The 16,998-nt window shown below is 52.3% G+C and overlaps 1 protein-coding gene across 1 annotated transcript; it reads left to right on the top strand.

Moving 5' to 3' along the window:
- Positions 1-12,296: 12,296 nt before the first annotated feature.
- PG997_006405 (uncharacterized protein) lies at positions 12,297-13,445 on the top strand (the record flags this gene model as incomplete). The annotated part of the gene is made up of 1 exon (XM_066810720.1): positions 12,297-13,445. One exon carries the CDS (start codon positions 12,297-12,299, stop codon positions 13,443-13,445), a length of 1,149 nt encoding a protein of 382 aa, XP_066669643.1.
- Positions 13,446-16,998: the final 3,553 nt, after the last annotated feature.

The following is a 16,998-nucleotide window of genomic DNA, read 5'->3' as shown; positions in this document are numbered from 1 at the left end:
GACCATATATCCAGTACAGGTCGAATTTGGTTTCTCCCGCAAGTCAACCTCTCATGTGCTTGCAAGCTGTATTGCCTCCCGGCTGACAGAAAGTGAGCTTCTGAATCGGTATCCTGCACTGTGTTTTTCCGACGCTGCGCCGATCCTGGGAAATCTTGAGCGAACCAATACTGGGCAATTCGTTCCCGATGCTGATACGAGATCGTCCTTGGGGCTGAAGTTAGTTGTGGGGGCACCTGGAGATCTTGGTTCTAGTCATCTTCGCAAAGGAAGGACTAAGCAATGAATCCTGCTTTGGAAGGTCCTCAACTGAAACTCGGCAGGGCTTGCTCTCGACTACTCGAAACCCATGTGCCTGCATAAACGAGGCAGGTTCGGTATGGCCGTGTATCTTGCAATACGATAGCGCTTGTCTGACAAAAGCCTCTACACATGGCGAGCCAGCACATGCTTCTGATCGTAAATATGGCTGGAATCCACATGGTCAACATGTGAAAAAGCCAGGTTTTCGTCCCATTAAATACAAAAATACGATCACTTGGGTCGATGTGCAAGTTCTGAGCTGTTTGTTCTCAAGTCTCCATCCCATGATTCATGAGGACATGGGCCATACAATTAAAACCCTGCAGATCCCATCAGACAACAGCTGTCATACCGTTGTTTTGAACCCATGTCTTGTTGGGTTAGGTAGACCTGGCTCTTTCGGGAATTCGAAGCTCACTTGAGTGACAGATCCCCTTGTGTGAGCCCAACCACGATCCAGCTGAGATTGCCGAAAGTTTGCGGGATATGTTGATTTCCTAGAGATCGGCAACCCAGAACCAAGTTTCAAGCGTGGCTGGGTAATCTTGTCTATTCAAGGTAGGGAAACCGGGAAAAGGGAGACTGGATTGCAAATGCTTTCGTTATGGTCCCCCGATAGGAGACACGTGATCGTGGTTCGTCTGTTGATATACCAGCTTGCTTGCAAAGCAGAACATGATTTGGTATCCCAGATTGAATTCAAAAGAAATAACGTTGAAACTTCAAGTTCATTCTCAACGATGATTACTCGAAGATTGTGTACCTGGCGGTTGCGAATAACGAACCCTAAGAACAACAACCCCATTTCGCTGTCCAAAAATTACACTCTTGTTACAATATACTTATGTGTACTAGTCACGGCTCAGTCTTGGAGTATATCAGTCAGTATCTCCGGTGTAGAGCAAGTTTGAGACAACACGAATCATGATCATAGATCTTGCTATCTTGGTAATCACGTAACGGCTTCATATCTCAGTGAGGATGGCTCTTCCGCTTCGTGCTCTCCCTGACGTTACTTTTCCAGGCGTAGGGGCGATCAGTGAGTGCTATGGGATTCCACATCAATGCCCAAGTACAAGTAACATTACATCACAGTCGATTCGAAAGATGCGCGGGTTTTATAATGAAATACAAAGTCCAGATTTACTAGCCACCCTGTCTTGCTTCACTTCTGCCAAATAGGGGTAGCCTGTATACTCCATCACATATATTTATGACAATGAAGTAAGGCTAGTTCTACATAGAAAGTCCCCAGATGGCGGTTCTCGTTGCAAAACCATCCTTCACATCGCCAGCAAATCTCAATACTGGTGTTACCACAATGTATCATCAGGGTTCATGAGAGGCCTAACATAGGTAGGCTGGTTGGCCTGGGGATTCATATGGAAATTGGACTACAGAGGCTTCTGCAGATCATAGCAGTATACATATCGACAAAGATCTCTTCATGTTACAGGCTTGTTCTGACATTGTACATCATGTCATCGATGGTCCAATATTTGATCTTGCCGCTGGCAAACTGCCTCCGAGGGACGTACTTCCCATCCTTTTGGGGGATGCTTGAAGGTTAAGAAGGCGAGAAGCAGGATCAAGGATCTCAGAATGATACACACATACCATAACTCCCATCATGCATCCAAAAAAGAAATAGAGAAGATGGGAACTGTCGAATGGCAGTGGCCCATAGGCTATTATACTTATCAGAAAAAGATCCTTTGGTACTTTATCTGCTGGGATGCGTTCTCTCAATTTGCTCAACTGATATGATGCTAATCGTTTATATCGAGTCCCAGACAGATTGGAAATACACACGCAACCCAGCCTCCCATCCAATAATGAGTAACCTAGTCGACGTCAGCGTGGCACTTGGAGTTTGTACATGAAGTGAAATGTCGCTCGTAACTTCAATCAACTTGACCCCTGTAGGGCATCCAGTTGCAAGTGCCAGGCAGCATCAGTCACAGAGATGAACACTGACCAAAGGCTGACTTTTCGGCAATCTAGTACAAGTGTCTGTTAAACTGCTAGAACACACTAGATCCGAGTGTAGAGAACGCGTTTCTGTCATTGGTAGGAGTGGCGTCATCCATCGAGGGTGCCTCGAGAGTGTCGAGGTTGGTTGTACTAGTTTGGATCGTGTCCTTCGAACCTTTGTGGCATATGGTGTATGACATCCTCTTGACAACGGACCAAGATTTCGATATATATTCTCTCTGGCTAGAGGCTATAGGAGAAATACATGTTATATGGTCTAGAATGGGTCGTATTTGGAATTTTGAGGTGAAGTGTGTTTATCATTAGAGCACATCCAAGCAATCTTGGCAAAGTTGCAGGGCTTGAGAACTGTAGATATGTCAAACGGTTTTCACGAATAGGGGATTACCGACTCTAATATCTCCCATGAGGAGGACGTTGTTCTTGAAAGGGCCATTATCAACCAGATTTGGTGCTAGGGATGAGCACTGGGTGTCTAGTTGTGACCCGAATTTACATAGCAAGTGTAGGTGTTTGTCAAACAGCACTCGTTATCTTGCCTGATCAGCGTCTTGGCCATTCAATCTACATCGGGCACGCTGATATCTATGAATTGGAAGGAAGCAGAAAGGGGCAGCATGTTGCTCAAAGGTACTCTTCTAGTCAGGTTGTCGTTATACCAAAACCCATATCACCAGTCACCTTTGGCAACACCATGATAATATACACGTAGGAATCTAGCAACATCTGTATCATTCATGGAGGGATTCTTCATCGTTGGCAGTCATGGAGTGACCGAAACCATCCAAAACTAAGCAGATGGTATGATTGATGGGGGTCATCTACTTCCCAAAGCCCAATATTTCTCGACCTGCCAGAGGTCGACGCACTGTATCCTCCTCGCACATCCGGCCATCTTCAACAGTTACAAGTGTAGTCCTCAGGAGCAGGAAGAATATCCCGAAGACCCATAGTCTGTCGCAGACGAGACCCCAACATACTCAGCTCTCGAGACATTCGTCCACAAGGCTAGTTGCTATGAACCTCAAACCCCGAAATGCGAACCGTAGGCGGAAGCGAAACGACTAAGTGCTTGGCACGTTGGCGCGGGTGCAAGCGAGCAAGGAGCAGCTACTTGCGTACACGACACGTAGACGCTGAAAGATGACGATATTCATCAGCCGCCGCGACGCAATAAAGAGTCGCAGCCTAGCAACGAGGGCGATGGATGAGACATGACGCGGATCGACGCGCGCTTTACTCCGTAGCCTGGACAATTCCCGCGCGGCATCCGTTCGCGCCGGCTCATCATTGTCAATGCCAGCTGCAGCCTGCAGCAAGCGGTACTGAAATCTACGTAGCCGCTGGCAGGGGTAAGAGAAGAATCTAGACCGGGGGAGGGGGGGCGTTGCCCACCAGCTCTCGGAACGATCAGACGGCCGTCAAGGTCAAATTTAGAAACAGGAACCACGCCGAAACGAACCACTTTGATAACCGCGACATTCCAGTTCCTCATCGAAGAAGAATGACAGCGGCAATTGGCCGTGCAGCCGCAATCTCATATCCCGGAAACAGATCCCCGTGCGATCCTCTCTGTGCGCGTTGCTGTCTGTTCACTGCTACCCTGGGCAGGGACTAACAATAAATAGATAAAAAACGGTTAGGCCAAGAGTGTAACCAGAACGTCCCGGCGATTCAATTGGCCTCGACAAGCGCCCGCCCCTTGCAGAGTCCCACCGCGGCAAAGGAAATCCATCGTCAAATAGCGCCGGGCGCTTCAATCGACATTACACTGGGGCCCTTCCTCTGCGCTCTGTTTCTGCACACACACATTGAATCGAGTCCCAGCCCTACGCGCTGGTTCGCATTGATCTATTCCAGTGCTCGTGGGTATAATTCATCCAGGTTGTCTAGGATCGAATATGGAAGCCGGCCGGCTAGCCGCTGCGCGAGATGAAACATAGGGTCAAGCGATGGGGGTTCGGTGCAGCTCTCCAGCAGCTGCCGACCGGCTTGCGGCTACGTGCGTCTTCAAGAGATCAAATGCAAGGACTGACGGGAAGCAATCAGCAGTAATCCCCCGGGCAATTGCTCCTGGCATTAGCCGCCTCAGCCCCAAGCAAAGAGAGAGAGAGAGAGCCGCCGGGGCCTGCTTACCCGCCCCCGATCTGCCGCCTGCCGTAGAAGCGACGCCAGCCTGGTGGGAGTTTGGGAGCGCGTGGTTACAACCAATGCCGCAGAGATGTTGCAGTTAGGACTTTCCATTGAATACGGAGCGCTGAACACTGGATACAAGGTTTGGTTCCTTCAGCAGCATGGATGAACACCCATCAATGCAATGCACGCGCACACGCGCGCTCGCCGCAATGTCCGATCAAATGGTGTTTGTCTTAGAAGTTTGAGAGCAGAATATGAACCACTGCACTCGTACTGTAAGACATTACATTGAGAAAAAAAAGACCTGCCAATTCCGGTCGGTGCAGCAACAAGCGGCAAGCATCGTACATGTATTTACCCGTTCGTTCGAAAAGAAGCCACCACCACGACCAAATTGATTCTTCTGCACATGTATGGAGCCCGAGCCTTCTACTCGAAAGGCACGAACTCCCAATGGTCACGCGGCACACCCTCCCCAGAGCCACACTTCCCGTTTGGAACGGCCCCCAGACGGACGCGATGATCACTATCTACTCAACCCACTCCGACCCCCGAAGCTACTGGCCACATGTCTTCCCGTTTTACTTACTAAAAACCCTTACTTACATAGCTTGGCACGACGCATGGCTCAGGGGGCCGTGTATCTCCGCACTCAGGCTGGCTGTTGGTCACCATGTCACCAACCCAAGCAAGCGGGATGCGGAGGGGAGCGAGCTAACGCGGCTGAAAGGCAACAGACAACGGTTCCCAACAGCAGGCAGGCTTGCGTTAGCTAATAACCTATCTAGTGTGAGTTGATGGCAACGTTGGGACGGAGCGGTAACCATGGGACAGGCGGCGGTGGCTGGCTAGAGCGCTCTGGGCAGCAGCTAGGTACTATCAATGGCACGGGCTCTTCTGCATTTTGCTTTGCTGGACCTGCATATGCAACCAAGTAGTAATTTGGAAAGGTTAGGCAGGTAGCCTGCATGGGCAGCAGTAACGTTGAAGATAGCGCCGTGGGCATGCGCTATACTCGGCCTAAATTTGCCCGCTACGTGCATGCATTATGTTGATAGTAACGCGGCATAAGATGGCCTATTGAAATGTGGACCTGCGTATGCATGGCAATTGATTTGATGTGGTAGGAAGAAGAAGGGAGGTGAGCAGTGAGAGAGTGTGTGTACAGGACGTGTACTTGGTGAGGTTAGGGGAGCGAGCGATTTCCCCCCACCACTAAGTTGTTAGGGGGCTTTTGGGCCGATCGCTTGCGCAGGATTTCGTGATCGGCTCGCTATGGAGATCTTGGCAGCTTGGCATAACGATCCAAGGAGTTCAAGCCACAGTCGTCGAATCTTGCCACCCCCCTGGCCGGCCCTTCCTCCGTTGCCCCCCTTGAGTCAGAGTCATTTGGATGTGGCGCATGGTCTCTTCTTCACATGCGCATAGCTTCCGGGGGCTGCGAGTAATTTACCAGAAAAGAAAAGAAGAAATCGATGCATAGAAGGCCATTGGATTATTGAGGCTACCAGACAAGACTTTGTTGCTTGTCGGAAATTTCGATGAAGACTCTCTCTCGGCTGAGGGCCAAGACAGCGTGTTTGCTCCTGTCCAGCTGAATGGCCACCGGAGCTTCTCTCACTGGCTAGCGTTCGCCCGAACAAAAACCAACGAACCGTTCGTGAATAGTCTTAGATCAGCGCCAGAAGCAATGAACGATGGCCAGATAGGGGTCCCGTCCGATAGGCCCTAGATTACTCATTCAGCTGGCCGCCAGCACCAGGAATGCGCGGACTTCAGCTGCTCACTGGCTACCTGACTCTCCGTCTGTATGCGGAGGGGAGGGCGGAACTGGGGGCTTGGGTCATGCGGTTCGAGTGCGCTGCTGCGTACGGCGGAAGAGATACATTGCGAATACCCCAAGTTGGGTTCTTTGCATCCCCTCTTGGCAGTTCCATGCGCAATGTTTATTTTCTGTTGTTGTCCCACCCCATCTGCGAGGCCTCAATGTGTAGGACCATGCGCGTGAATAATGTAATGTAGTTAGTTGTGTGGTACAGGGCTTGAAGGCTTACCAGAGACACGCATAAAGTAAAGAGGCCCTCAGCCACACCAGGAACGCGCATGCATCCCCCCTTTTTGATTCTCGCTCCCTCGATTTCGCCATTTCGCGGGGTAGTTCGCGATGGGGGCATCGCCATTGGCCCTCGAGGCAGTGGTCTGGACGTTTCGTTTCGAGGCAGTCCCGGCCAATGGCGGCGTGCGCAGACCAGTCCCACCGACATTCTCCGAGACAGGAGGGCACCGCATTCGGGCTAGCCCCGTCTTGAACCGAAAGGGCCGCCGCTTCCGTTTCGTTCGTTCGTTCGTTCGTTCGTCGTCCATGACCAAGCAAGCCGCATTGAAGAGAAGAAACAAAAAACGGCCCTTCCTTCATGTTGGGATGTTGGTAGGTAGCATCGGGCATCGCGAGCTCCATCCGTCCCTCCTGCACAAGCACTGCCAGCCAGCCGAAACGCCAAGTGCCAAGGCAGAGGAAAGGTGTAAAAATCTGGGGAATGCACTCAACTTGAGCAGCGCGGCAGGGCGGTGAGGTCCGAGTCTCCAGTATTTAGCAGCCTGAATTATTCACGATGGCTGGATTGACAGGCATAACGTTGAATGCAACTGCTGGACAACGCATAATGCCTCCTGCGGGGTTGGGTCCTCGACTAGGAAGCTAATTTTGTGAAGACCGCTAATGGTTATGCCTGGTCGACCAGTGTATACCACTTGTACCTGCTTGGTGCAGAGGTTCATCTCTATTCAGAACTAGGCAATGGTATAGGAGAAGCGATAATGCCATCCTCATCTAGTTGTAACTGCCTGATTGAGACCCGAGCCGAGTTAGTAGCGAGAGTTGCTGGGGGCTTGCTTGAAGGCTCGGCATCGGCTGCGAGTTTCAGGGATCAGGGATGGACGAACGATTCAACCCCTTCGCTTTTGGGCAGTGCCGCCGTTCGGATCGATCATCGTCTTCAATCCAAGAGCCGCCATCATGTACGTGTAGAGTACAGCTTGAACCCTTGCCAGTTAGGGGAGATTGGAATGCAACTTTGAATAGCCAACCACAATTGCCTTGTCTATCCATCATTCAGCAGTAACGGAAGAGGCACAAAAAGCATGATTACTTTTTTGACAGGTCATCAATGCGCAGGGGTTGAGCTACCCTCTGCGCCGGAAAGGGTAATACACCATCTGTCAAATGATGCGGCAGCGCATTCCAGCCGCAGGTCGCTAAATCTTAACCTAGATGGCGATGGATGGATGGATGATGGACGGACGGGATTGGGATGGGATGGTCAGGATGGCTAGGATGGCCAAGATGGACAAGGGACAAGGGCAAGGAGACGCTCGGACTCGCTGGTGCTCAGTCGCTCAGATGTCTGGGGAAAAGGCCAGTGATAAGGTTGACGGGAGGTCATGGAGACGAAAGCCTCAAGCCACACGGGGATTTGTGCAGTAGGTTTCGGCTTCGGTCTGCACGCTGGACTGGAATCCGGACGGACGGGCCATCCAGGGGTCCAAGACACCATCAAGGGGAAATGATGGTGACGTTACGAGGTTTTTCCCTTCAATGCCGTAATCAGCAAAAATTGAGAGACAGGCGGACACAGCACCCAGCCAGCCAGCGCCATTGCGAGAGACATGCCGTGGTGCTAAGGAAATAACTGCGTTTCAACGTCCTCCATCCTCCCACCTAGGGCCAATTTCCAATCTTTAAGCAATGCTGGGCGGCAGATGCACGACGAGTAGTTGCATAGACCAGCAAATGATGCATCGTCATGGCCCATGGTCAAACCGCTCACTAATTACTTAGTAACACTGGTCACCGCACGTTACGGCCTATCCTGCACGTGCTTTGGTACTCTATGGGTACCGTGTATGCAGAGTGATACGATGCGAATGAGTTGTTAAGAGGCAGAATTTTCGTGTCTGCATCTCTGATATTAGGAGCAGCAACTCGGCATGACGGCTCCCCAAGTTGTGATGGTGCTGGGAACGTCTATGCCCCGGCCGCTGCCGACGTGCCGAGACCGCCTGTTCGACCACAATATTGAAGACATCGTGGAGACTTTCCGATGCGCAAAGGCCTGTCCATATGGTAAATACGACGCTCGAGGTGGCATTTTGCGTGCCTGTCCCGCGACCAAGCACCCCATCGGTCACGATCAAAGTGGGCGGGAAATTGGGAGGAGCCAACACGATAGCGGAAAATAGCACGATGGTTCAGACGTTTCGTTTCAACGGGTCACACGCGAGAAAACCCTGTGCAAGTCCAAGGCCTGGCTTGGTCATTGGACGACCCACGCATCTGCCACAACCTTGGCGGGGCGGGGTTACATACCGCCTATCGAACTTTGCATCCTCATGCCTTGCTCTTACTGGCATATCGCTATTGCTGCCTCTTTCGCTTGAGGCGAGCGAGTTTGATGAAAGGGCGCCGAGAGGAGAGAGAGCGAGGGCCGGTTGAGACGACCATGCGCGCGAGGAGGCTCTACACATTCCTGCGTTTAGTGCCATGGCTGACGGACGGGCGTACAAGAGTGAAGTTGCGACGCCGCCTCCAGCAGACATGCTTGGCGGTCGATCTGACGGGCGCATGGGCTGATGCCACGAAAGGGCTGGCTCATCCAGTTGCCACTGATAGTGTTGATGTTTCTCTCTGAGCCCACGTCTGCCACGCAGGTACCTGCATTCTGCAGGCCGATCCGTCGTCGATACCGATACAAAGGGCTACGCGCCCTGTCATTTGATGTGCGTCCTGTTTCAATTCTGCCGCGAGGTTGACGTTGTGCATGTTGGCGTAGCATGATTGGCCGAGGTTGACGGCCAGCTACCAACTAAAGTAATCACCCCTTGCCCCCTGCGCGCCGGCTCTAGCTTCAGCCACAGACGACCAGGACTACTAGGACTACATCGTCCCGCTTGGGTTCCTCCCGTCTAATTCGCCCGCTAGCCTACCGGGCTCGACTCTTGTCACTGTCAGGTAGGTTAATAAGTTCCAGCGCTCTCGGTAAGTCAGAGGCACTTGGAAGTAACTCTGCCCGCCTATGGAGCCCGGCCGGTACACACCACGCTTGGCCAAAACGCATGCCCCTACTCGCTTGTTTCAAGTCTCGCTGCTTTCGAACCACTGCAGCCAATGAATCATGCGCAGCTCAACCGACCGTCCGTCACGCTCACCCATTCATCTAGGGCGTTATGCGGCGCCATGGCCGGGCTTGGTCGGCAAAATGCAGTTATCAGCCATTCAAGTCGTGGTAACGCCGGCCTTCTGGGGGCGTCTCGTCAGAGGCCCTGTCGAAAAAAAAGCTCGAACAGCAGCAGCGCTCTTTTGTTATTGTGCGGCCAGAGGACATCTCGTGCCCAATTGTCTGAGCGGAACCGACGGCCCTGGAGACAGGCCGCCGAAGGAGTTCTCCAAATAGCATCTCGGTTGGATCTTCAAGCCTCCCTGGTCGTATCCAGTAGTATCCAGTATTGGGAGGTTTGCAAACAAGTTGAAACTATATGAGATCCAGACGTTTCCAATTCCTCAACTTCAATATTCTGTCCCTTCCTCTCGCCAGACTAGTGAACTACTATTCCAAGTGTGAAAAGGTGGTTTGTTTCATCAACTTCTTCTTCTTCCTCCTCTTCTTTTTTCCATCCAAAGGGAGCTTTTCATCTGAAGTCTAGAAGACGCCTCCTCTCTTTACCTGCTCCCTCCCGGCTTAGATTCACTGCGTGGAGCTACGGACACGAAACATTTGACCCCTCCGCCCCGACTCGATTACGAGACCACGATTGATTCGATACTTTCCCTATCCCCAACTTGCACAGACTCAGGCCAGTCTGGATTAATATTTCCCGCATACCGCATTCCAAAGACGCCCTTTCTTTTTGCTTCTTCTTGACGGTTATCTGGGAATCCACGGCAAATCGACATACATCATCATACACAGCCCAGGACTGTTTGCAAGGCAGATCGGCAGAGCTCTCTTATATCTGGCCCAAGGCTGTGCACTGTTCGGAACGGTCCCACGAAACCCGCAAGGCAACATACCCATCACGCGGAAACGAACATTCATTCATCTCGTCGACCACTTGGCAGTGCTTCTTACGTCGCTTGATACGAAGACTTGTTGCGCGTTCTTTCGCCATTCTCTGGAGCCCCGACCAAGATTGGACATCGTTGGGCTTACCGACTCCGCCTCTCTAAAAAAACGCTCGGTGCCACTGGCAAGGCAAGTTGACGGCTACTTGTGGCTCCCACTACCCACACCCCGAGAAGCCCGACGGCGACGACAGATTCTCGGATATTTATCTCAGCATCGAATCTGCTGATTCAGGCAACGTGCTACGCATCGGCAGCTAAAACAGCAATCAATCAGAAAAGGCATTTCCGCTGGCTCCGGGTTCCTTTCTCGACGGTTCTCCCCTCCATCTGCCCATTGATTGACTGCGACATTCGGTGTTCTGGATTAATCTTGAAATCGTCGCACCCACTTCCGACCTTCCCGCCACCTCTGGGTATTACTTTACTTTTACGGCCTCAGAGACCCGACCCCACGTCATCCGGGCCTGACTACCACCAGCCATTCTCTGCTATTGAATCCTCTCTCGCTTTGGGGTGATTGCCTTTGATTACTATACTCAAGCCACAGCTCGTCACGGCACACGGCCCTGCGGCACTCAACGTCAGCTCATATCGCCATTCATTCAAACTAGGTTCAATAGGCGCTTGTCACCTTCTCTTGGTAAGTCAATCAATCAATCAACTCATTACGCACCGACCATCGTTATATGTGTGTGTGCGGGCGAGGGCGAGCCAGCGCATGTACCGTTTCCTACTGGGGGAGGTGGGATAATACTTGTTCATTCACTCTCACCTGCCACCACAGATGGGCCTTCTGAGACACCCTTGTCGGACAAAACCGGCTGACTGACCAACTGACGCAGCTCCCCCCTACCACTACGCCCAGGAAGCCCCTGCGCAACACAGCAACAGGCAGCCCAGCAGTGCAGCCCAAGCAGCAGCAGCAAAAGAGGTACTCGCGCGGTACTTCTAGCCCCCCTGTCGTGCGCCATCGCCCACCGCCTAAAGGCGACCCCACAGCCCACACCTCAACCTCGCATTCCCACTGCGACTCTCTGGGTCCAGCCCAGCCCAGGCACTTCGTGTCGATCAACGCCCATCCACCGGCATCCTAGCATCCTAGCTCAGTCCGTCGGCTCAGCCTCGTCCTGACTGGCGTCACCGTACCACGTATCGTCTCTTCTTCTAAGATACTTTCTGGGTCACTCTATTCTTTTTCTTCTTCCCTGCGTCTCTTATAATTCCTTATCCTCCCCCTCGTGGCCAGGCCAGCGGGTCTTATAGCGGGGATTACTTGGTCTCTTTTGGCATCCGCATTCCTGTCTTGTAACTGAGAGCGCTGTCTCTTTGCAGCCCCAGTCCCGTGCCCACTACTACAAGTGGTATTCTCCTTGCTAGTCTCATATGAGTACAGGCCCCTCGCCGCGTGATACATATCATCCACTCCTTACTACACTCTCATAAGACCACACCAACCACACACACAACCACCCACTCACACATATCTGGCTGCTGTTGGTTCATTCATTATATTACCAATCGCCCTCCCAGTCTCACTTCCCCGGACTTGCTCCTTTCGGTCTCTCTTGTCCCGTCTTGAGCATTCTTGTTGCATCCATACATTCCTTTGGACAACCAACACACATAAAGCAGCCTACCCCCTTAACGGCGCCGCTGCTTACTTACACAACAAACTCATCGACACATTCCAACCTCGTCTGCTCTTGCAGTTCTACTCAAACAACAATACACATCCGTCACCATGGTGTCGATATCAGGATTAACCATGGAGGAGCTCAACGTCGAGGCCCTGGAGCGCTTCGTCTACCAGCCCGTGAGCAACGCCATGATCTCCTACCTGGCCGATGCCGCCTACAGTGTCATACAATGCGACCCCAACATGATGCCCCCGCCGGCTCAGAACAGGACGCATCTTGCCACCCCGCCTAGGACGCCCTCGCCCAAGGCCATCCCGTGCCACGATGCGGGTCTGCCCTCATTGGAGAAGTTCATCACGCAGCTGGTTGTCTCATCCAACGTTCAGGTGCCTACTTTGATGTCCACTTTGGTCTACCTCAACAGGTTAAAGTCGCGGCTGCAGCCAATGGCCAAGGGCCTGCGCTGCACCACGCATCGCATCTTCCTCGCTGCTCTCATCCTGGCTGCCAAGTATCTGAACGACAGCTCGCCCAAGAACAAGCACTGGGCCAACTACAGCGCTATCCACTCCGAGGGCTATAGCTTTGGGTTCAGCCGGACTGAGGTCAACCTGATGGAGAAGCAACTGTTGTACTTGTTGGACTGGGAGCTGCGCATCACGGAGGAGGACCTTTACCGCGAGCTGGAGCCCTTCCTGTCGCCCATCCGGGCTGAGGTCGATGCCAAGCACGCGCGACGCATTCAACGCAAGATGGAGGAGGCTTTGCGCAAGCAGCAGGAGGCCGAGCGGTGGGCCGCAGCAACCCGGTACCCTTCGCCACCATCTTCCCGCGGCAACTCGAGGTCGAGGACCGTGGCCGCACCGCCACCCGCACAAGAGTCCGTGCGCCTTGTGCAGGATCCCTCCACACCCCCGAGCCTTGTCTACAGCACAGGCAGCTCGAGCAGCTCGTACGCCTCTTCCATCTCTTCGCGACAGCACTCGCGGTCGAGCACTCCCCTTTCGGATATGGATGAGCCCTATGTTTACCCCGAAGGCGGTGATCTCTACGAGTCGCCCGTCGAGGTCGTTTTGGATATGCCTCAGCCGGCTGCTGGCATGCCCTACAGGAAAGACGGAAAGGTGCGACTGCCCTACGAGATCAGCCCGGAACAGCTCCGGGAACTCCAGGATGGGCACAGCAAAACGAAGCGGGCCAAGACGGGCCGGGGCATGTGGTCGCGATTCTTCGACAACGGCGTTACGGCATAGGCGCATTCATCTGGCATTGTTTTTTCTATCACACTAGCATGGAGTTCACGGGAGAGGTTTCCGAGGGTAAAAGAAGAGCGATATATTTTCTTAGAGGGGCGTCTAGAGCAGACACCCCATCATCTGATACCTCTTAGGCGCATAATGGCTTCTGGGTTTTTGGAATTGGTTTAGGATATAATCTACAGGATGCATCTTGGAGGGTCTTTCCCGGGCATTAGGAAAACTGGGATATGCTCAAGGCCCAATACAGGCTTGAGGAGGAGTTGGAAGGAGGGGGTATGAAGACACGGAGATTACTGCCACCTATTTACCTAGGATAAGGAAATCATGAGATGATACTACTACTACTCCTCCTATTACTATTTGGGCAAGTGAACATGGAACATTGGGCTTTGGACCTTGAGCATGATTCATTTGACCGAGAAGGATCAATCAATACAGAAAGGGGGACTACTCTGGTTGGTCCCCCTACACTATACCAACAATACTCTTGAGCCATCTGAATACTTGTGGAAATAAAGTGCAATTACAACGCTGGCTTTTTCGGGAGGTGACACGAAAATAGATCACGGCCCCGAGGTTGCAGTTCAGTTTGCGGGATGCAGCATCGCCTCCGAAAACGTCATCCCACCCGAGGGCGATCAATGCCCCTCGAACGGCAAGGGTACCCACCAGTTTGGTTTCCCCTCTTGGACTTACACGCAAGCGCATGGATTGGTATCAAGGAAACTGGAACCTTGGCTCTCGTGAACGGAGAAGAACCCCCTTTTTCGGTTACTATACTTGCATATGATAGCGGTGTATGACCGGGGGAGGTCGCTACAGTAGAGTTCTTCAATAAGTACAGTTTGCGACATGACTTTTGGGTGCGGTGGTGCAATGCGACTATGCAGGCAGTTTCAGGAATATCGAAAAAGAGGCGTGTTTCCCGTTGGTGAGATGTAGTATATGCAATGCATGTCAGATCGTCTAATGAATCAAGGTTCGGTCTTGTTCACCTTGAGATTCTAGGGTCTGGACGTGTTATCGTTTTCGGGGTCCATGTACGGGACAGGGGGGACAAGGTTAGGTTGCTTGGTTGATATCTGTAGAACCAACATGCAGCATGGCCACTGTTTGCAGATGGTCCAGTTCGATGTTTGCCCACTGCTGACGCACGCTTCTTCCTCTTCATCTCATTACGCTGCATTTCTTTCTTTATTGTCTGTATGTGTTTGCACATATTTAGCAACGTAGTAAGTTAGTTGTGTTGGTGATTTGGATTTCCCATCGCACCTTGCGGTGGCACGGCGGCCGGCGGCCTGCTGACCTAATGATGGCAGATGATGGGCTGGGGTCTAGAGGATTCTGGGCGCTGTTGGGGCAAGGGTCTAGGTCATCGATCAATTATCACGATGTCCCCTGCCCGATTCACGGGGACGGACGATCTGACCTCGGGAACGACAAGCTATTTGCAAGGTAAGCCTAATACTCCCTAGTCGTCAGAGGGAGGCGCGCAATCTATTTGTCTCCTTAACCTGCTTTTTTCGCATGAGTCAGTTCGGGGTGGCTGGAAGGACGGACTTCTTTTTCTTCGTCTTCAGCCCAACGGCGGCGGCGGCATAATTCCAGGATTGCTGGTCCCTGTCCTTCCCCAGTATTTTACGGCGTGTCCGCCGGAGCCGCTGTTGGGCTTAGGCGGGCCATCAACTTGCAACGTTCTGCGAAAACCAGGGAACCCGAGCCTTCCTTAGGGCGATAAGGCTCCTTCACCATCATCGTCGTCCAACGTGGTGAATACCCAGCAGCCCATCCATCAATCAAGTCAAGGGTTTCTAATTTTGCGCATGTCATGAAGGCCATAGATGGCAACATGCCATACTCATGGCTATGCTATGTGCATATACTACATGCCCGATAAAGCAACTATGGGTGACACCGTCGTCGCCATCGCCGTCGCCCGTGTAGATCAGGGTATTGGTTTTATCGCTAATTGACAAGAACCCTCGGCAGGCCGGCCCCGCCGTTGCATTGTGGCATTTTTGGCAGGACTTGCAGCATCGCATTGGGCGCTACTGGAATAACCTTATGTGTACAGGCCGAGAAAAGGCAGAACCTCGATGCGACGACAGCCAATGGGGTTGGGTTCGCTACTGCAGCCATATGCAAGATGCTGCAGGCGGTCCAAGGCTCTTTCCTTTTGGTGTTGCTTTTGACGGTCTATTCTTTGCTTGCCTCGGCATACAACAATGCACTGCATACATCTCAGACTAGTGGAAATGCGCCATTGCAGACTGGGACTGACTCTATTGGAAATCTTTGCTTTTCCACCGTCGTCCTTCAATCAAGTGACTGAGTTGATTGACTTTCGTCGTTTGTTTTTTCTGTCTCTTTAATTGCCCGATGCAGCATCTCATGCATGAAGGCATTGGGGAAACTGCGGCAAAGGCGAGAGAGAGATCTACGTCAGCAACGGCACAAGGTAAAAACTCAATCAATCATTCCTTCCCTTCCTCGACTCAATAGCCCCCGTTCCCATTCCGTCCCAATTCCACCTTCCTCCCCCTGGTTTTCTCTCCAACCAACCGACGACATCTGTAAGGTACGTGTCTCGTCTCATGTATCAATCATCCATGTATGCAACTACTAGTGGTAAGTAAGGTAAGTACCTAAAGTATGATGCCATTGTTCGGCATCATCCAATACTTTCTCTTTTCTCCCGCGGCATAGTGGGAGCATTTGTCTTGTTTGCGACATGACGGACGAAAGCTCGTCTTGCCGTATTGCAGCAGCGAAACCACTTTGCGGCCCAGCTGCCGATCCTCGTATCAAGGTCAATCCCTCCCTTCCCTCCACTCCCCATGACACCGCACCAGCCACCCAGGGAAGGACCCCAGGGAGATCGTTCAAATCAAAGAGGTACAATCGGACTACTTTGACAATTGCGTCGTCGTCCACGCACCAGCGGGCCGCGCTGCGACTGCACATCATCGTCAGCACCGGCCAAGGGAGTAAGGAGCCCGATGGGTCGTCAGAGAGGATGACTCCTTTGCGGAGAAGGATTCAGTTCTTACTACACCGCGTACGTCAAGAAAGCTGCACTCCTCAGGAGGACCCGGAGCGGTGAACCCACCAACAATGAAACTTATCTGCACACTGCGACATGTGCACTACCTACCAACAACCTCCATCCAATAACTAAAATCTGCATGCACGCATTGTAGAAGTAGCAGAATGTGGGGTCCGGCCTGAAATCCGGCGCCGAATTCCAGTGTTGGCTGGAAGCACACTCGCATATGTAATCTCTTTCAACCACAAGTCGGTGTGGATGTCGCTGTCGCTACAGTACCACACAACAACTGCAATGCCAAATCACTTTGGAGGATACTCGAATTTTGCCTGATCCATCGGTCCGCATCGGATCGGGCGGGCGGCGCGCATGCAACGGTCCTCGTGTCGCTGCATTTCTGCAATCCTATGGTGGTGGTCATTTGCAACGTACCACCATACGCGGCGAGTAAGTCGTGCAAGCTTGCCGGAACTCGTTCGCTGGATCTGTCAATACATCTCC

The sequence above is a fragment of the Apiospora hydei genome (assembly GCF_038363865.1).
Source record: "Apiospora hydei strain CBS 114990 chromosome Unknown utg000005l_segment0_segment0, whole genome shotgun sequence".
Classification (NCBI taxonomy): domain Eukaryota; kingdom Fungi; phylum Ascomycota; class Sordariomycetes; order Amphisphaeriales; family Apiosporaceae; genus Apiospora; species Apiospora hydei.
Note: the sequence above shows the minus strand (reverse complement) of the source record. Positions and strands in the feature narration are given on the sequence as shown.